The sequence below is a fragment of the Nymphaea colorata genome, chromosome 4, assembly GCF_008831285.2.
Source record: "Nymphaea colorata isolate Beijing-Zhang1983 chromosome 4, ASM883128v2, whole genome shotgun sequence".
NCBI classification, from domain to species: Eukaryota; Viridiplantae; Streptophyta; class Magnoliopsida; order Nymphaeales; family Nymphaeaceae; genus Nymphaea; species Nymphaea colorata.
Genome location: NC_045141.1, coordinates 6,745,559 through 6,767,356, shown reverse-complemented (window position 1 = coordinate 6,767,356; position 21,798 = coordinate 6,745,559). Strand labels below are relative to the sequence as shown.

The 21,798-nt window shown below is 38.3% G+C and overlaps 2 protein-coding genes across 4 annotated transcripts in view; one reads left to right on the top strand and one right to left on the bottom strand.

Moving 5' to 3' along the window:
* LOC116253578 (uncharacterized) overlaps positions 1-20,945 on the top strand; it is a 54,209-nt gene extending 33,264 nt beyond the window's left edge. The window contains exons 5-7 of one of the 3 annotated variants that reach the window (XM_031628479.2): positions 4,584-4,629; positions 6,710-6,876; positions 20,930-20,945. In XM_031628479.2, coding sequence (XP_031484339.1) covers positions 4,584-4,629; positions 6,710-6,849 — 186 coding nt within the window. In that variant the 3' untranslated portion in view covers positions 6,850-6,876; positions 20,930-20,945. Of the gene's footprint in view, positions 1-4,583; positions 4,630-6,709; positions 7,012-7,178; positions 8,752-20,929 lie in introns of those variants that run through there. The other 2 variants (XM_031628478.2, XM_031628477.2) reach the window with 2 other exon arrangements.
* The window catches only part of LOC116253577 (calcium-transporting ATPase 3, endoplasmic reticulum-type), a 116,845-nt gene continuing 110,192 nt past the window's right edge, over positions 15,146-21,798 (bottom strand). Inside the window, exons 31-34 of the mRNA XM_031628476.2 lie at positions 18,386-18,491; positions 17,845-17,898; positions 16,434-16,482; positions 15,146-15,820 (exon numbers count right to left, since the gene is read on the bottom strand). Of these exons, the coding sequence (XP_031484336.1) occupies positions 15,753-15,820; positions 16,434-16,482; positions 17,845-17,898; positions 18,386-18,491 (277 nt within the window). The 3' untranslated portion in view covers positions 15,146-15,752. The remainder of the gene's footprint in view (positions 15,821-16,433; positions 16,483-17,844; positions 17,899-18,385; positions 18,492-21,798) is intronic.

Sequence of the window (21,798 nt, the reverse complement as noted above, 5' to 3'; positions counted from 1 at the left end):
CACAATCCTCCAATTTCTTATTCTGTTATGCTTTTGGCCATGAAAAAACATCCTATTATTATAGACATGAAGAAAGACATGAAATGCTACAGAAATTAATTCATGATCTTTGTGAATCCAAACAGATTTGCTGTTGGTATCTGTTAGGATCAGTCAGATAAATTTTCTTCACTGCAACTTGCACAAACTAAATTGACAAACTAGAAACAGCTCAAGTTCCCATGACAGTTATTATGTATTAGTGCCTCTCAGCAAAAAAATTCTTACTCTGCTACTACTTGAAGTATCATGATGAAATGTTGGAATATTATGCCCAATGCCCATGTAATGTGAGAGTTCATATTTAATATTGTGATGGTTTTGGGACAGGTAATCCATTAAATTTGGGTGGATAGAGAAGAAAACATTCATAGAACGAGAGAAATAAAGAGTAACCTCAGAGATGCACGGTGACAGATGCTTGTGGCCTCTAGGACGTTCGGGCTGCAGTTGTCCAGCAAGGAGGAAAAGAGAACACGAGAAATCGAGGGTGAGAGTCAACGAGAGGACAGAAAAAAATGAGAGAGGTAGAGAGGGAGATTTGACCTGTTCAGTGCGCTCCGAGTGGCTGTCGGCAGAAAGGGTTTCGGTTGCAGCTACTACCAATGAGTCAATGGAGAAGAAAACAAAAGTAACCTCAAAGATGCACTTTATTCAAGTGGTGATAGATGCTGGTGGCCTCTAGGATGTTCGGGCTGCAGTTGTCTGGCAAAGAGAAAACGACAGAAATCAAGGGTGAGACCATGAGCGTCAGTGAAAGGACATAAAGAAACAAGTGAGGTAGAGAGGGAGATTTGACCTATCACCGGCACTGCGAGTGGCCGTCGGCAATCCAAGACCCAGGTGGCCGGCGGATGTTGAGCAGCGCGATGAGTTGAACAGAGGAACAAAGGCGCGAGAAAGTGAGAGCATCCGTTGACCGTCGTTACGAACTTAACAAAAAAAAACCCTAAGTCCCTAACGTTCGTCGAGCTTCTCGGGCCCCCGACAAACGAAGTGTGACACCCGGGCCCGACCCGAATATTACCGGGCCCGAGTCGGGCCGGGTACCGGGTACCCGGCGGCGGCCCGGCCCGGTGCCCAGGCCTAACCACAATAAGACTTAAGTACATTGGAGTCTTCCCTGTCCTCCTAGACCACTTCCTCTTCCTATACCACAAGAAGGGTATTGTGCACTTCGTCCTCCTCCAAATGAGGCAAATGCAGATGGCTGTGAATTATTTGTAGATTGAGGAAGGATAACAACCAATCTATTTAGCCTGTTGAAGGCCTCCTCAAGATCAGGAAAATCTAATCCTGTAAGCATTTGAGCCTTGACTGCAGAATAATCTGATGAGAATCCAGCTAGAAATTTAACAACTATCATTTGCTCCATGTGAGATTTGAGACAATGCTTGTAGGGAGATTTTAAAGAGTTCATCTTTTTATAAGCAAACTTCAATTTCGTAAAGTATTCAGTTAAATCCATGTCACGTTGCTGCATTTGTAACAGTTCTTGCTGAACTTGTAGAATTTTGCTAATATTCTTGTTTTGAGAGTATGTCTGCCAGAGAGAATTCCACATATCTTTAGCTGTATTATAATAGCAGAGCCCAACAACAATATGAGGTTGAGTGCTATTCATAAGCCAAACACTAATTATGTTGTTTTCTTCCTCCCACTGTGCATACTTGCCAGTTTTTTTCTGTTGGTTCATCTTCTTCTAATATATATTTTTTTCCCATGTCCAACGACTGATAGCATGAAAGTTCTAACCCAAACATGATAATTAGATCCATCGAGTTTGATAGTTGATCCAAAAGAAAAAAGGACTTGAGAATGCTTTATACTTTACACTAGCCTCAGTTTGCTGATTTCTAGATTCATGTTGTAGAGACTTATTGGGAGCCATGATAAATCCTTGAAGATACACAAATAGAGAACTCCACGGCAGACTGAATCTTACTTAATATGAAGTGAAGATAATCTGCCCCAAAGAAGAATATCCCACTGCTACTCCACGGCTGAATCTTAATCCTAATGCTGTCGTTTTTTTTTTCTGCAACTCCATGGCAGAATCCCACTGCGAAAGGCTGACAGCGACTATACACAAAAGAAAAGAGACAGAATCCCTGCGACATCAACTATACACAATCTGACTTGCAACACATTATTTCTGCAACATCACATCAAGCTTTGGAACTCCACGACAAGCACACAGTTACAGCAGAAAGTATCTCATATGTTTATCTTCAAGCGACCAAAAACTGTATACACATGCTAGAAGTTCTACCACCGACTGCAATCGACATAGGTTAGGGTTTTTGATCACATTTACATATTTATGATCAAAATCCTAACCCTCGACAGGCTGAGAAATACCTTTTTTGTTTTTCAGTCAAGAGAGATAGACAGCACCCAGACGTTGATGAAGAACAGAATAACGAGGGAGCTTGCTGGTTTAGAACTGCTTCAGCAGGATCCCAAGACTGTCCGCTCTGATACCATGTTGATCTTCAATGTCAAATCAGTAAGAATGAAGACGTAGAGGAGAGAAATAGTTGAGAGAAGGCAGAGTAGAGAGAACAAGAGAGAAGACACGAGAGAGAGAAGAGAGCTCGTTCCTTGTTACGGCTCCCACACTTCTAATTGAATAAAAAGAACTGACTAGGGTTATGTTTAACCCTTACATAAAGAGTCCAATAAGTATTGAAATATTCAAAGAACTACCTAATAATAAAGTTCCAATATACAGAAAACCTCAAAACAGAACAGAAATGTTGGGTGGTCCTTTGTTATTGGTTCAAAGGATGTGTGCCTTGTTTTTTTATACACACACACACACACACACACACACACACATATATATATATATATATAATTATATATATATATATATATAGGATTTCTCTGTCCATCAGGATGTATCACACACACAGCCTGATGAATGCATGTGTGTGAAATCTGGTTGGCCGCAGTATTTCAGCCTCTCTCTCTTTCTCTCTCTCTATGTATAATAATAATAATAATATTTAAGCAATTAAACACATAAATTCATTGTTTATATTTAATTAAAATATTATATTGCAAAACAAGTAATACTAAAATATACCAAACCGTACAAAAAAGGGATTAAATTATACCAAAAAGTACAAATTTTAAAACTACCATGTTCAAGCCGTATCTCGTGCCTGCATTTGTGTCTGGTTGCATCATCATGAGTACTTTTGCTTTTTAAAAGTGTCCGTGTAACTTAGCATGCACCACATTTTCTCCCTTGGAACTCTTGAACAAGCCAGCACAATTGAAAAGGCAACACAGAGCTGATGATTTTTATATCCTTCTACCATGTCATGCCTTACATGCAATATGGACAATTGAGTTTGTTTTCCTATTTGCATCTTGTCTCTTTGTTGACCTCCATTTCCTGTTTGTTCATTATTTTGGGCATGTCATCACTTGGAATAGTTACCAGTTTGGAGATGGCAGTGTAAGGGTACTGTCGAAGAGGAAATTTCCTCTTTTGGTCCCTAAATGCTTGGGAAGTCTAAGATAAACTTGCTTCTTCATTCCTCTTCCTCGTTGTTTATAAGCTACAATTATACAAATAACTAAAAATGCACCTAAACTTAAAGTTGGGCTGAAAAAGGAGTCAAATATAAAGGTGGGAAAGCTCATAATCCAAGTCACATGGGTACTTCAGTAAGGTCCACGTACCCGTACCCAAAATAGGTACTTTGACACTTGGGTACCTGTAGATCCAAACTGCTTAATTTTACTTTGATTTAATTTTTTCCACCTTACTTTTTATTCTATTCTTTGGATGTGAAAATTCGATTGATGTTCATATTTGACTAGAGGGCTGCTTGGTTGTCCATATGTTTGAAATTTTTCATAGGTTTCTTAAACAGACTGCTGCAAGAGCCATTGATATATATTTTCTATGTTATTTATTTGCTTATGTTGATGTATATTCTTTATTTTGATACATATTTTCTATGTATTTCTTATTGTTTATATATATATACGGCCGTACCCCCGCACCCATGTTTTTTAAAAAGGGTCAGTATCCGCATTGGCACCCGTACCTGTACCTATGTGACATAGCTCATAATGCTGTCTCTGATAGATATGGTGGCGAACTTGCAATGACTTCTTGTATTGTATAGCATTTTTGTTAGATTGTTGATCAGGCAGACATTCTTTAGAATTAAAAGAGATGGGAATCAATATTATCAATGTAATTTTGAGTTGCTTAAGCTATATGAATGCCCCATAAATGATGTGAAGGTTTAGGTAATGAGGTCTAACAATATTCACCTGCATGTGCACATGTAATGTATTTTATTCTATCAGAGGGATTGATGAAAAACATTGTAATGACATAACTATTCACACTTTATCCAGATTGAGGTTGATTTTGTGAGACCTCTCTTTTGCTTTATTAAATCTTCTCTCTTTACTGATGAGTTATCATACGTGATTGTTGTTCATGAGTTATACCTTCAACTTCAAGCTTTTTTGAAGCATGTGGACATTACTTATCATACATATGACTGTTGCAGCTTCCCCCAATTTTGCTGTATTCTGCTGCAGGTGCTGTGCTTGGAGGTATGTCTCTGTGACTTATTCTGACACTTTTGAGGTTTCCAAATTCTGCGTAGGTCTGAGCCTGCTTGTGGAAACATGGCTTGGTTGTGGTTGGTCAAGTCTTTATTTTTTTAGGAGATTTCATTTCTTCAGAACTGGTGTGACCTATGTAACACAGGTACTGCTCCAAAGGAGCAGTACTAGTACCGTACCGGTACGGGTACGGCGTCAGGTATGGCCTGGGTGCGGCGTTGACCGTGTCGGGTACGGTCAAAGTACCCAAGGTCGAATCCGACCATTTTCAGACTTGGTCAAAGTTGACCGAGTCCAAAATCGTCCATTGCACGTTTTAAAAAACCATTTTTTTTCCTCTCTCGCACGATGCCTTTGCCCTCTTGCCTCACCCCTCTCGTCCCTTGCCTTCTCGCCCCGTTCACCCCTCTTGCCTTTCTCATCCTCTCACCTCTCCCCCTCTTGCCCCTCTCATTCCTTGCCTTTTCACCCCTTGGAACTCCCAAAGGACAGATTTTTTGTCTTGAAATTCTTAGTATCTACAAATTTTGAATCATGATTTAATGATTTATGAATATGTTATTTTGTTTGTAATTTTTTTGATATATATATATATATATATATATATTTATTTATTTATATATATATGTGTGTGTACGGCCGTACCCCCGCACCCAAGTTTTTGGAAAATGATTCGTACCCGCACCGGTACCCGTACCGGCACCCGCACCCGTACCTATGTGACATAGGGTGTGACTTTGTTTCAATTTGCTGCTTGATTTAAGAATGGTCCTTGTTATTTGCAGTTAGTACCGTTCCCTTCTAGTGTTTGTCAATTCTCAAAAGAATTTGATTAGGAACTAATGAACCCATGATGGGGAAATAGGACAGTTGGAAGTGAGCATACATGAAGGATGAAACAGATTACTCTAGAAAGTGAGGAAAAAAGATATGCATGTGATTGTCTATCGGCTGTGCTGTTTCTGTTATCTAGATCAAAGAGCAGTTTGTTTTGGTTCGTACATCTTGTGTTTATAGGTGATTGGTTATCCATCTGATGGATGCATTCCTTTTCTTTAATCTTTGTTGATTTGGGCCTCAGAAAATGTATGTTATAATGTGCTGTGCTTGTGGAAAAGCTTTGCATTACCACACTAGGAACTTATTTGGCATTATCTGGACATTTGATGATCGTCTTTTAACATCTAGTTAAAGGAACTCTATGAGGGAATGTAATATTAAAAAACTTAGGCTCGTTGAGATATTTTTCTAGGACATAGATGCCATGGTTTTTGAAGGTCATGGCCACCCCATAAAAGGGAGTTTCAATTTTCAGATACCCTCAAAGAAACGACATTGGCTGTGAATCCCTTCATATTCTGCTGTGGCAAGACCACAGATTAAATCACATGAAAAGTGAATACCTGCAAGATAAGGTGACATATCAATGCTCGTTAAATTTAGACATCTTGCAGTCTATAGGTCTTCATCATAATATTTGGTGGCAACATTTTAGCTAGTATGTTATTAGGGTATACGAGGCAATAAGTAACTTACAAGCAATTTGTTGCTTCAGTAAGATATTAACTTGATGAAATTTTAAGCCTCCACTAGCTTATGGTTTATTGAGGAACAATTCAATTGAAAAAAATAAACTACTTGAATGATAAAGGTCGATACAAGGGAGATGCTTCTATAAATTTCAAATAGATGCCATTAACATCCTTGTCCTCTTTTCTGCACCACAATCACCCCCTCAGCTCGCCTTCGCCTCGCCTTCCCTCCCTCCCTCCTTTTTGGTGCACCTCTAAGGGATTTTGACAACCTAGTATCTGCATGTTTATATTATCAGGCCAAGAAACAAATTTGATTTCTTAATGTGCTTGCATTCTGCAAGATACAATTATCTTATTTTGCCACCATCTGTAGCACGGTCCATTTAGCTTGTGCATTAGGAAAACTGGAAATGACATGACAATGATAGTAGACCCTGGCTTCTGTTCTTTCTTGTTGAATGAATTTTGAATTTGTAGAAAAGATATCAGATCTCTTAGCAGCTTCTCAACTGTTCACACTGATGGGATTTCAGGATATGCGCTTCCTAGATTTGCACAATGTAGTGTGACATCGTACTATGCTGCATCAAGTGCATCTCATTATGCTATATCTCAGTTAACACGACGTGTTGAAGGAGTAGGATCTGGTACACAGCACGAAAAGCCAACATGAGTGCTTGCATATTCTTTGTCACAAATGGTCAGTAAGCTTCAATTTTGCCCTTTGAGTTTTGAAGTTTGTATCTAACAGTTATCTTGGTTTTTTCATAACATAAAAGTAACTCCTTTTGTAAATCAATATATTGAATCACAATATGGTTCTTGGTAATGTAAACCATGATTTCATGGGTGGTCTCCCTGTTACTAATCAATTTGGAACTTTCCAGAACTAAATAGGTTGAGCAAGTTGCAAGCTGAATCGTATCTTTGCACATTCTGTATGTGAGAAAAATCATCTTGTGTCATCTCTTGTTTAGTCTCCTCATATTTCTATTGGTTCAGATGTAATTAGGTGGGACATTATCTTTGCAAGCAAGGAGGGAGGTGATGAGGGTGTCAATAGCAACCGTAGCTAGTTGTTTGCTGTCATTAGCATTCTGATTAACTGGGTTAGCTATTGTCAAGCTAAACTATGTTGCTATTGATTTCTGATAGCTAAGGCCCAATAGTTTTATGATTTCAACATATGTGCATACTTTCTATGAATACATGAACAGGTCAGCCTCCTGGTACTATTTCCGATGGCTTTTATCTCAGATGTTGCATAGGAAATTTGGATATTTCATGCTTCTGGAAACTCATTATAAGATGGAGAGAAAAAGTTTTTTAGGCTAAACGCCACCTTGATTTATAAGTTTGGTGGAGGCATTGATGTTGAGTTATCATTTTTTTTTTAAATGTATCACAGAGAAACAATTCATTATGGCAAGGCAGAACCTAAAGGACGTTATGATCATGCTTGTGAACTTTTGCCCAATCCTTTGGAAGTTCCAATCCTGTTTAAGAGGAGGGGTGGAAGAATAAATTGAGGAAACCTTTTAGGTATAGAAATAGATATCAAGACCCTGATATCATTACCGGAGAAGATTATGTATGGGCGACCTTTTTGAAATATTATTTTCCTACTTATATGGAAGGAGAAGTGCAAAAAAAAAATTGAACAAGCTATAATAATAGTTGAATACCTCTGTGACACAGGTGCTGCTCTTAAGGAACAATACCAGTACCGTACTGGTACGATACCGGTATGGGTACCAGTACGCACTTGGGTGCAGCTCGGGTACATGTTTGACCGTACCGGGGTACGGTCAACGTACCCGGGTACGTATCTGGCATCTTTGGACTCGGTCAAAGTTGACAGAGTCGAAAACTGTCTTTAAATTAGGGCTTTTGTTTTTTTTGTTTTTCCAATTGTTAAACAAAATGCAAACCTTCAACTTTTGTCAAGTGTTCTGTGTATTACCCACAACAGCAGCACATGTGGAGTTCTCCGGTGACATTGGCTGCTTCGTCGACTGATTTCCAGCGGTTTCCGGTGAGAGGCAATGTGTCCTACGAAGGGCGACACAGCTGCTGTTGTTCAGCAACTTCTCCGTCAATTGATTTGGGCATTTTATGTTGAAGCTTCATATTTAAGTTTCTTTTTTTTTCCGGCAGTCTCCCATCGTCCAGTCGTCTATCTGTCCGACCGCAGGTTTAGAATTGTCTGCCCTTTTTCTATGACCTGCATCAACTATTTTTCTTTTTCTTCTTCGAAAATCATATTGTCTGCCATTTCTCTTTTACATTTATATGCAACCATATGTTTTTTTCAGATAACCATGCATCCGTGCATGCTTCTATGTTATTTTCTGTAACTGACCCGTTCCATTTCAGCATTTAGCACTTAGATTCCAGTTCCACAATGCTGAGTTGTGGTTCATATTTGACTGTCTAAGGGGCTGCTCAGTTGTTTCGTAGATGAATTTCCTCATTCCATTGCAACTTTGCAATATATGCAGCAGATGACTTTGAGATTGATATGTATTTTGTCCATATACTTAAAGTTTTTCATAGGTTTCTTAAACACACTGCTTCAAGAGCTGTTAGTATATATCTTCTGTTGTTGTTTACTTGTTTATGTTGATATATGTTTTCTATGTTGTACTTGTTTATGTTGATATATATGTTCTATGTTGCTTACTTGTCATAGATATTTTTATGTTATTTACTTGTTTATCATTTCTTAGTAAGTTTTCTTTGATATATATATATATATATATATAGCCGTACCCCTACACCCAAGCTTTTTGAAAATGGTCTGTACCCATACCCACACTGGTACCCATACCGGCACCGTACCCGTACCTATGTAACATAGTTAAGTACAAAGTACAAACAGGTTTACAAGCAAGCCAAACTTTTTAGGTGCGATGACCTTAGTGAATCTGAAAAGTGCAAAAGGTCCGGACAAAGATTGATTTTAGTTAAAGGGAAGGTGACACTAGCGGGTTATAGAGTCTTCTCTCAATTAGTAAAATTTGCATTTTAGCTGAAGCAGTTGTAAAAGAGGAATGAGAGAGCTTGCTCAACAAATAAGTGATTTGGGGGTATGAAAAGCACTAAGTTTAGTGAACCACGATTAGCAATTGAGCCATATCAGCGTCAACAAGTAACTATTATGGGGTTTCTACTTCAGAAATAGTTAGTCAACTGTCAAAGGACACAGTATCCTACAGTTAGAAGCGTTGGGGAAAAAAACTCAAGCGGAAGGATGTTAGAGTCAATTAAATGTGAATTGAATGGATGATGACATATGAGTGAGTATAAATGGTTTTCAAGGATGTCATGAAATGTGACGAGATGGGAACATTGGGAGGAATTGCCGACATTGGAAGGAGTTACCTGCTTCTGAAGGCTGTCTCACAGTAGATGCTTGTCCTCCAAAAATTATCTCTTCTCAAGAACTATTAGACTTGGCTCGTTCTATGCACAGCCCAGTAGAGAAACTTTAAGTGGGCAGCAAAGTGGGACTTGAGGTTGAGGTCATGTCATGTAGAACATTCAAACCAGATATATTTGTCCCACGTGAACGCATTCATGACATCTTTGGAAACCATTTTTTCTATCCCTCAAGTTGGTTACACGATTTAAATGGTTTTCACCTTGAGTCTTGAAATGTCCTAGTTTCATACCTTCTACTTGTTTGATATTGAGTCCTTGTTCGTCTGTTGTTAGGAAAGAATCTCACGTACTAGGCTCTTTTTTTTTTTCCCATGCTCATATAGGCAAATTGCTGATGAATTTGTATTGGCCCCACATGAGTGGTCTTTCTCTGTAGACCAAGCTCTCTCGTTCCTCTCATACAATAACTTTAGCTTTAGCATGTAGCTTCTACTAAGAATCAGAAAACATTGGATGAGTTTCTAGTAGATCATGGCTTGCTCTGATACCAAGAGAGTATCTTTTATGTTTCGTGGTGGACATAGGTTTGATAACAAGGAGTATCTTTTCTGTTTCATGGTGTACATTGGTTTAACTACACAAACCAAATTCTTCTTCAATTGGATGGATTACTCTTTCCCTAGCTTTTGGCCCCTCAAGAGCTCATCCCTTTCCGGCGTTCTCTTTCTTTTTTATTGCACTGGCAGTCCTTATATAGCTGGTCTACGATAGAGGCGATAGGAACTTGCTTTATTAATTAACTTTGATTTTTCTAGTCTTTTATCTCTTTAAGGATTTGGCATATATTTGCTTTTCTTTCGCTCCTTCTGACGTACCATAATTAACTTGATCGTTAAATCATTTCCACAATACACACGTCAAGTTGACTTAACATCAATCTAGCTGGTCTAATTTTTAACTTTTTACACTAAAATGTGCAATATATCCTCTTTCTTCTTATTTCAAATCAGAACGTAAAGACTTATTACATGAAAAGATTATGTAAGCGAATCATAATTGTTAAATCGTGAACATCTGATCTACTGACATAGTAGTTGTCGTAAAGTGTGTTCACCAACAGAGAATCAGTTTTGAAAAAGTATATCAACGTCGGTTCCAACTCCCAAGCAAAATTAACCATTTGACTGGGATTTCCACTGAACCGTTCCAGCTTGTGGCGTCATGCTACGGGGGGCATTGAATCGTCGTTGTATTTGAAACGCCTTTTTGTTTAATCTACTAACTTTGTGGACGGAGCTCTTACTGGCATTTTCCTCGGGATAAGAGTCCTCCTGCCCTTTCCCATGGTACTTGGTCTCTCTGTGAATAGAAAGCAGCAAATAGCGTCTTTATTTCCTGCCGGCCTTCTGTATCCTCTTTTCCCCTAACAGGCCCGATTGAACTGATGCTGATGTCGATTGATGATTGAACAATCCCATCAATTTACGTCTCCAGGCGGACTGGAACCTTTGCCTGATTGTTCTCGAAGATGCCAAAATGGTTACCCAACGGCTGAGAAACTTTTACTTGGATATCCTGGTGTATTTGGATGGTTGGTAGTATGTTTCAAGACATTCCGTTTCAAGTTGTAAACACGCGGGAATGATCAAAATGTGTTCAAACTTACATTTATGAGACGTTCCCTCTCAAGTTCTAACTTCATGAATCAAACATGGTGTTTTTTCCTCCACAAGGGCCTGTCCATTTGCCTCAGCTTACTTTTACAAAAGTGCCCCAGTTTATTGGTGGCGCAATTTGTTTGAGATAACCCATCTGGGGAAACCTATATCAGACAATCTGTCTCATGCATGAAATGAACCCTCTAACCAGGTGACCGGTGGTCCTGTTGGGTCTGAACTAATATAATTCGTGAGCAAGTGAATACCAAGTATAGATTACGCTGTCAGTTTGAAAAAGATGTCGTCTCAGCCCTTGCCACGATGGCTTAACTAACCAAGGACACCCGTCACTAAATTGAAAATGTAGATAAGATAACGCATTTCTCTAGCACCTATCAGTTGGCTAGACCCATCTTTTGAAACATCAAATCCTTTTGAAGAGTATCATTAAATTCAACTCGATTAAGTATGTCACTGGTTCTTCTAGCTCCATGAGCTTCCCCAGTTGTTTAGTGCAAGCAATGAATCTCTGAATATTTAGATATGTTGGACTAAATTCTGATAATATTCAACTTATGATAGGTATGGGGCACCACTCTATGGTCGACGTCCATCTCAGAGTTTTCTTTTTTTGCTATAAAGGGAGATAAGAGTCTGATCCTGGTTAAAGTGTTCATTCTTCAAGACAATATGAGACCTGTAAGGGGAATAAGAGCTCATCGTTAAATGATCATTCTTCAAGACAAATACTATATGTACCTTTCTCATTAATCTTAAAAATACCTCGTTGCAGGCTTGACCAATAGTAAGGTAGCGCTCATGACATCCTTTAATTATGTATGTGAATGGTTTGAGATACATGCCCACCAACCTCTGTCTGAATCCATTTAATGAGGCCTGGCGAAGAAAAGTGGAACCGACCATTAACTGGGTTCAGATTCTGTTTGCTGTTTGACATGCAGATCCAGGATCTGAGTTAGAAATCTGATCTTTTATGTGGATAATATATGATTACAAACTATCCAGACTCAGATTGGCTCCAAAACTCCATTTCTTATGTCAAACCCGAACCTGAATTTGAGTAGAGTTCAGTTTAGCTGAGCAAAAGAATAGATGAATAGGTTGGGTGTCATATAGGAGGCAGCCTTAGCAAGCAGGATGAGAGTAATGACAAGAACCAACTATGATCGCAACAAAGGCTGGAATGATGAAAGATAATGAACGAATCTCTTGCTAAACCAACCATTATATAAACCTTCCATATTGGAGGTTGCTTCTTCAGTTGAACAATTGAAATTAAGAGAAGAGGTGCAAACAAAGCTTCTTCATGCAAACAAGGTTCAATTCAAAGGGCTGCAGTTGCATATAGGGTCAAACAACCCATAGTAGACGTTACTAAAATTAAAATTTATGGTAGAAGATGGATGAGTAGTAACTGGAGAATTTGGAAAGAGAGCATAATGGATAGATTTGTTAATTCAAAAAGGGGGACATGAATGCGAAAGAGGTTCACTCAAAAGCACAACCAGTGAAGCCTGTGATGGAAATGAAATGGAGTTAATTATTTGGAACATTAGGGGCTTGGTAAAGAATTTAGCTAAAAGGAATCTTATGATGACCCAGCAAGGTCAAAACCTCTATTTTGTTTTTAGTAGAATTAATGATGAATTAAAGAAGTTTAATGGGTTTTGCTGGAAATTGGCTAAACATTTCCAATGTTGGGCAACGACACGTACTCAAGGCTTGTTTGAATCATCGGCAGCTTGAACCATGAGAATGTCTCTTTGGTAAGATTTCTCTCCTCTCTGTTCTGACTAAACTGTGTTCAATAGATCAGAGAAGCAAGAGCATGCATTTGCAAGAGTCCATCTTCACAATGATGTGTCCATATATAAGAAACAATAGCTTTTTTGACCCATAGTTGACAGACCTAAATTAGCTTAAAGTTAGGTCACCAGGTCAACGAGTTGACTTTACTACTTAGTTGGGTTAGGTCATAAATTTTACAGTATATTTTACTACAAATAAATGAAGAAGGTAAGTTTGTCGACACTTCATGTTTTATGTTTTCCTCAGCTAAAACTTAATAACATTTAAATGAGTGTTCGTGCGTATGTAAAGTTAATGATTGGATGTCCTAATAAGACAATAGCTTAGGGAGAAGACAGCTTAAGTATGCACATATTCTCTGTTTTTCTTTTCTTGTTTCATTAGCAAGTTGTTGAGAGACACAAATACAAGTTTACAACAGTACAAAAACCATTTTAAAACCACCACAAATTAATTTCACAATTCACAAAATAATGAAGTTCAATTTTCAGCAATACAAAACTAAAAAGGAACCTGTAATTAGTAAGTGATCTTTGTCGAATTGGCCAAGTCCTGATTTGTGATCCAGTAAGTGGATGATCGTAACCAACTCGAGCAATTTACGAATCGAATGAATCACTTTGAAGACTATGCTTTGACCATGTGGATATTCTTCTTTAGTCTAACTTACTATCTAAACCTGTTGGTGGTTTGCCATGGGAAGTGTTGAAAATAGGACGAGCAGAATCCAAAATTGTGCCTTCATTGAGACTTCAGATAGGAATAAGCACTTCACTTGTGCACACATTACTCGCAAGGGAGGCACAAAGATGTCATATGCAAATTGGACCAATGCTCTCTCTCAACTTGAAACGGCTATTTAGAGTCCTTTCAAGAAGAAACCTGGATTATACATGAACCCATTTTTTACAAGAAATAGCTGTCTCCCTCTTAACCTGGGGAATAGTCTTAATAAATTGTTTCCGTAGGCAAGAATACAAGAGAATATCACTACCATTCAAATTACCTCAAAGAAGACCAGGAATCAATATCATCTGATCGCTATGGAGGAGATACCCAACAATTGTATGCCGAAAGGTATTCGGAATGTACATGACAGTGTCATCCTTAAAAATGCATTCTTAGAGGACTGTGTCAATGTTGTCAAAATTAGTGTTTGAATCAAATCAGAAAGCCTAATGATTCAGTGATCGGTGCCTCGAATCGCAATGGTTTACGAATCGGATTATTTAAAAAAATACAATGTTAACCTATAAATTCAAATCAAAATGAAAAACATCAAAATAGGGAAAAAAAAAAATTAAAAGATACCATCTGCAAAAGTAATAACATTAGGTCTATCCCCCTCAATACTCACCAAGCAAAAGAACCCCAAAGCAGTTATATAAGTTTTATTGTAAACGCAACTCAGAAATCATGACGTTCTAAGATATATAATCTCTCGAACCATCCCCTCGAACAGGTGGCATGCATAAACGCGACCACCTTCACATCTTCCACACATGTCATTTCTAGCAAAAGAGATTAAAAGCGCGCCTTCAGAATATCGATGAAATGCATTCATCGGGTTGAAATCCCCATTTTGCCATTGCTTTGAAATCCCCATTAGACGGTGCCCATTCGAATGATAAGGTTCACGATTAGTGGAAAGCGTTTCCGTATTCATGTATGGCTTTCCAGAGAAACTGGCTGGCTGGAGACGGAGCTGCGGTTCCTGAGGCCGATTCAGTCGAATGGACAAAGTATCGAAGATGAAAGACTCGAAGACATGATGTTAAAACTGCCTAATTTCTTCCTGCTCTCAGGTTTGCTCCTGAATTGAATCAACAGGATTCAGGGCGAGTTTAATTACATTGCTTGCTAGACCTCTTTCTGTTTTAATGCAGATTGCAGAAACGTAGATTTCCATGACCAATGCTAAGAATCTCAGAGACGGTTTTGTTAGAGATTTACCGTTGATCTGGGATTCTAGATCAATTTCTTTTTTGTTGTACATCCCCAGCTTTTGTTAATAAAGCTTCGGAAGGCTCTCCCCTCAGGTTTGCATCGCGGGGAGAAAGAGAGAGAGAGAGAGAGATCTGACAAGGCTACATCATGTATTTCTAAAAAATTCATGAGCATGTCACGTAATATTTTCTCTTTATCTGAAAAAGTTAAATTTTCATGCAATGTGGGCATAACATTATTAAGAGATTCAAGAAATGCAAAAACAGAAGTTACAATTACCAAAGTGAACTGCTGAGGGATTGCAAACAACAAATCACCCCTGGCAACAATCGCATTAACCAGACATCCAGGAACTTGGTTGGCCCTTCAAGCATCTCGACATTTTCCTTTGAGGGAGAGAGTACATAAGAGTGATCTATGCTAAACCGTCCTCCAGAAAAGAGAGAAAAAAAAAAAAAAAAACATTTTTGAGAGCTCAAGTAAAGTAACTCTTATAACTTACAACAAGACCAATATAACTTGTGCGAAAAAATGGTGGGGCACCTGCCCACGGCTCAACCGACTTGCAGTAGGAGGAACAAACATTTGTACATAGCAGCGTCTTCTTCCGTGAGTAGACATTCTGCACTTTCATGATCAGTGATCAAAATTTCTTCACAGAATGCAGCATAGAAAGCAACCTCAATGTCAAAACTTTTTTCACCCATATGAAGGAAATGGGGGCCTATGATCAGACAAGCTTCTCTTCCAAACTATCTTATTTGGCGTGTGCTTCTTTTTTTGGCAATAAATCACGTCTCCCAAATCTGAAGTTGAACCTTCTTCCTGCACCAACCACCAAAAGAAAAAATTATTGGTGTCACAGTACGACTGAAGCATGAATGCATTGGGTTTTACTTTATTGAGAGCATTACTTCTGAGAAAGACGAGACAACTTTTGCAATACAAAGGAAGCATACAACTTCATCCTTACAAACTTACATGTCAGGTATATGCTCATAAATATAATGTGATAAAAGATTTACAATCCTCAACAAGGACCATCCACAATACGACCATGCAAATATTTTAGAGCAGATTGAGCTTTAGCAAGTATGTTGAATTTTATACTCGCTTCTAATTGCATTTCAGAATATCAAATACTGATTGTTGTATTTGCCAGGTTGTTTGGCATGTGGTTCTTAATAAAATCAACCGCTACCGCAATTGCTCTAACATGTCTTCATCCACCAAATAGAGAAAGTGTGTCTGACTGAATAGAAATCAACAGAAAAAAGAAAAAAAAAACTTGTGAATCTGGTTAAATCACAAAAATGAAGCCTGAACTTTTTCCTTACACTGATCTGGACAATTAGGAGTAATTGAAGGAACCAACCAAATAATAGACTAGAAAATAATAATGGGCATACAAGGAACAAAAAGATAATGAGATACTTACCTCTGAAATTTCTTGAGAAAAATTTCAGTATTTCATCAATTATGATAACCTGAAAATCATGATAAGATACTTAATATATGGTACAGCAATATATTGAAGTATAGAAGATAAAAAAGGAGTTATCCCAAAGAAGCAACCGTTCTACTAAAAAGTCAGCTCAAGACAATGACAGAAACACTGGAAGGAAAGAAATGCTCTTATTTCAAACAGAAAAACAGAAAAAGTTATGTATTTTACAAAAAACTTGCAGAAAAATAAATTCATAGAGGTAGTTATGCATTATAATATCATGAAGAACATCATCATTCAACCTTCTAGCATGCATATAGGACAAAGACAAAGCTATCGCACTCAACATTCTTAGTAATTTAAGGGAAAAAATTTGTGTAACTTTTCACGCACACATTGTTACTCCATTGAAATTCTTGGTTTATCCAATTCATCAATTTCAAGCCGTTTTTTGTTGCTTAGATGTAAACTGTCTTAAGTGGCAATCCATGTAGGTAGTGGTAGGCATTTTCAAACTATTCATGCTCCTTACGCTACAGTCCAATATGCTCCCCACAAGTGACAGGTCAAATAGGCTTCTGAAATATGGGAGTATTAAGATTAAACTTTTTTTTTTTCTCTTTATTTTAGTTTATTTCATTTTTCTTTCCCTTTTTTCCTCTTCTTCCATCTCTTTATCATCATGATCTTCCTCTGTCATGCCTCTCTTCATTTTTTCTTCCTTATGTATCCCTGAAGAGCTTCTTCTTTCAGCCACACATCCATTTTTCCTTTTCTTTTCATAGTTCTCATAGCAGATCCTTTTCATTTTTTCTTTCCCTTCTTTCGTCGCAAGCATATTTCTTCAGTATTTATAGATCAACTATAATATAACTATCATACAATAATACACAACATAAAAATTCAGCGTGGAACAGAAGGTAGCAAGAGGGAAGCATGTAGTGGTAGACTGTTTTAATCCTTTCATCTTGTTTCTGACAACAGCTGTGGTGCATTGGCTATTTTCGAGGAAGACTGTTGTCCACTTCGGAAGTGCTATTCTTCCATCCTAGGTCCTTTAGTGGAGACCAGTTTGGAATCTGTCAAAGTTGTCCAAGTCAATTGTAAATAGAACAATGATGCATACAGAAATTGGGCAAGGTAAGGCCCCTGACATGCATGGACATTGAACCCACGATATCTCACTCCCACCAGCATTATGATGCATAGAACAGAAGGGTAGCCATTCTGGAAGCACCTGCTTCACGTAGGGATAGTAGTTGGAAAGTTATGACATTTAGAAAGTGATGATTTTGAGTATTTAAAGGACATACCCATTACTGGTTTCAATTTTGCATCATCAACCATACTTAAAGATCATGGAATAAGTAAATCAGGTGTGGGAGATTGATTATTAACTTACAGGAAATGAAAGAAAGAAGATGACCTTCCAATCAGACCAACTTAGTGGAGCGACCTGAATAAAGTATCAAGCATAGTCACAAATAACGTCTCGGAGTTTTAAACGCCGAGGTTTTTCTCGGGTATAATACGGCGAGCTTGAAAAAACGGAAAAAAAAAGGAAAAATACGGTAATTTTTTAAAAACTTTAAAAAACTAAAAATGAAGAAAAACTAAAATAAGTGAGAATCTAATAACACAAACATCAAAAGATAAGTAGATTTGCAACAAATTAAAAGTAGAAAATGAAAAAACAAACTGTTTGGCATTAAAAAAAACTGAAAAAATGAAAAAAGTAAAAAAAAAAGCAAAAAAACGGGTTCAAAACGTGTTTTGTTCGTTTTTAACTTAAAAAAAAATACTTTTTTAAAAAGTTTTAAACCGCCATTAAATTTATGGTTTTTTTTCAAAAAAAACGTGTTTTCTGTGACTATACTCGCAAGCATACTGTTAGACAAATTTCCAATGCTATAGCAGCACTAAGTTGAGAAGAATCCACTTACAGAGAATAGTACTGAAAGCGGCTTCACATAAAGGATTAGCATGTGCAGAATCATGGTCAGAATAATAGATGTAACCAGCCATAAATTGCTCCAAGGGGGGATTTCTCTGAAAAAGTTAAACAGCAGATGGTCATTAATCTGTTTGACCCAACAAATGGGCTCTTAAGCAGTCGTAAAGCACACACCAGAACAGTTTCAAACCAATATGAAGTCGCAACCAACTTCCAGTACCAGAAACAAGGAACCCTTGAGAAAATAATATCCATATGCACCAAGTTCCACAAAATTCCATTCAGGTTACAGTGAGAACACACCATCATCCTGAATTTTGCTTATGGATTTTTTTCCTTTTTTAGTAACACAAAATCAGCAAATCAAAATATACGAATCAGTGTCAAGTAGAACAAATAAACTGGGAGACCAAAACCTTAGGTTTTAGATGAGTCCATACATCTGAGAAAAAATCCTCTTCCCAGATTGCACAGAGTGTTTGAAACTTTGAAGATATGTTGAACTGATCCACAAATGCTCTCTACCTTACCATGTTCATCCTCAAAAAGGTACAAATTCCTCTCCATGTATGTTAGCCATGACATAACAAACAAGTACCTACTTACCTTTGTCTCAGCCAGTATTACCCGAAAAATCTTGCATAAGAAAAAATAATAAAGCATCCAGCATAAGTCCGCATAATCAACTTTGAAAAATTCAGAATATAGGCCACAAATAAGGAATCATCCCTGCTCCTTGTATTTATGCACTGTTTGCTAAGAATATATAATATATATAGAGGAGTTCAATGCTGCGACGTGCCAGATGGCTACAATTTAATTTTTGTCTCCAAAAAGGTCAGTAACTTGGCATCAGTCATGGTTTATGGTGCGGCGACGGTTTATGGTGGCTTTAGTGGTTACTTATGGTTATTTTAGCAACAAATTTTTGAATTTTGGCGATCTGGCATCCAGTTGATTTTTCTTATATATACATATATGTAAAAGACATCTGAACTGCTTTAAAAAAGAGGTTGGGCATTCACTAAAGTTTGGTCATGGAATGCCAAGAGATATAAAAACATCCTTATGTACACACCTTACTCCCATGAAATCGATCATGTAGAGCACAAGCACATAGCTATTCAAAAATAAAATGGAAAAACACCCTCACAATCCCAGTTTGCACAAGACATCTCAAAGCTTATGCATCATTCCAATAGCCAATATACGTTTTCACGTATGCAAGCATGCATGCTTATGCAACAAGTGGTTTGTTTTCCGAGTTCAGTCACTCAAACAGAAGTTGAATTATCAAAATAGCCATTTTTTCCCCATTCAGTTTGAGTAGAAGAATTGAAAACAGAAAACAATCCTATTAATGAAATTCCTGCTAAGAATTGTGAAAATAGTTACTGCATGTATAATTATTATTTGAGCATGCTAGATTCAAGATTGGATGATTTAGAATGCACGTTCAAGACTTTACTATATTGGAGAAGGTCTAGGACTATTTTGGAGGGACGAGGATCTATGTATATAATTATCTTCTTAACATAATGGGTTGATTTTGGAAGCGGTTAGGAAGCATGGTAGAGATTTGATGTTGCCGAGAAGGTTTAGAACCATTTTAGTGAACTCGTGATGTATGCTATTATCGATATATGTATTACATCGTTTGTTGGGCATGAGTATGTATGTGGGAAAGCGTAATTGTTGGGAAGACGCCTCAACTAAGAAAACAAGTGAGTATTTTTCGTGTGCACGATGCAATTGAATGAATTTGAAGGGTAGATGTACCCGTAAACTTATGATGACTAGCTAAAAGTATTGACTATATGTGTAGTCCTCGTGTGGAGGCGTTTGGAGGTATAGTTGCACCTGTTAAGTGAATCAACCTCATGTGGTAGCCAGTCATTTTGTGACTGTGTTCTTATAATGATAAGTAAGAAAGAAAAATTGATGTGAGGCCAGTGGATTATGGCCTGCTCGGAGCGTAGGTGGTGCAAGGCTCCAGAATATCATTGTGTGATGTGCTTGGAGCATTATGCTCCCGCCTTCCCAACCTGGGTGTCTTAGGGAAAACTGCACAACTCTCCTTAGAATTCACACATTCATGGATGATTGCACTACCGCTGCAGTGTGAACAGATCCATATCGTTGTGGGCCACCAAGAGGGTTGTCTCTCGAGTGTAGGTCACCCGTGGTGTGCACGTGTCTGTGTTTGCAGCCACAGGAACTGTCAATTCACTAAAGCTAATGGAAATAAAATGATTGTAAATGAAAAGAATGTGAATAAAGTGAATGTGAACGAGGTGAATATGACAATCGAGTGCGTTAATTGTGGCCATTGAGTGGTCCCTACATTTTGTGGAATATGTGAGGGGCTGCCATGACAAGTTATGTGACTTCAGGCTACTATCATGATGTGATAGTGTTTATGTTTTTCGTATATGTTACATCTCCTAGTTGAGCCCTTACCTTAGAGGGTTAGGGATTATCTGGTTTGTTGTCATATTATGAAGGCTAAGCCTTCTGTTGTTTACTTTTTCAGGTTTTGGCAGACCTGGGGCAACAGGTTGATCAGATTGCTCTACTCACATGCTACTGGAGAGATTTTGGGTCTATTCTCGTGCTAGCGAGTCGTGGTTGGGTCTCATTGATGTCTTGTTTTTGTTCGACATCAATGTTGTTGTTTTGGGGCATTTTGTCATGTGTATCATTGAGAAATATGAAGTGATTTTATACGAACTGAATTTACTATATATTGAAATGTTCACGCCATTGCCTTTTGATGTGTGTTGACGGATATTGGTGTATGGGTCCAGGTCTGGACTCGATCCAGTATGTCCTAATTAGGGCATACTTATATCATTGTAACCCTAATCTTTGGTGAGAATGAAATCTTAAGAGAGAGAGTGTCTGGCGGCTAGTGGGCACCAGCTCCTCCTCAATCGTGGTTTTTTTTCCTCTTGTTGAGGGTTTTTCTACGTTACATCGTGTTCCTCGTTTTCTTTTCTCTGTGTTCGTGTTTATACATGGTATCAGAGCCAGCGAGGTTGGGACTTTTTTTGTGGATAGTGGTGTTTTCTCCACTTGCCGTTGCTGCTGCCGCCGCTGCCGTTGTCATCACCGCCGCCGCCGTTTCCAACCGGCTGCGTCGCCCTATGCGCCGTCTTCCTTGCTCCCTGACGTCGCCCTCTCCTGCTGCTTCTCCCTGACGTCGCCCGCTGCCCCTTGCTCCTTGCTTCCGCTGGTGCTTCCTGTTGTCGCCGGTACCTCCCGTGTTTTACCGCCGCCCGTGCCCTTTGCTGGACTGGCCTGAGATTATGGCAGCCTCTTCTTCGTCTACCGTTAACACCAATCAATCTGAAATTGGGGTGTTTAAAACTGAGAATGTTCCCGCTCAGGTCATTACTCTTC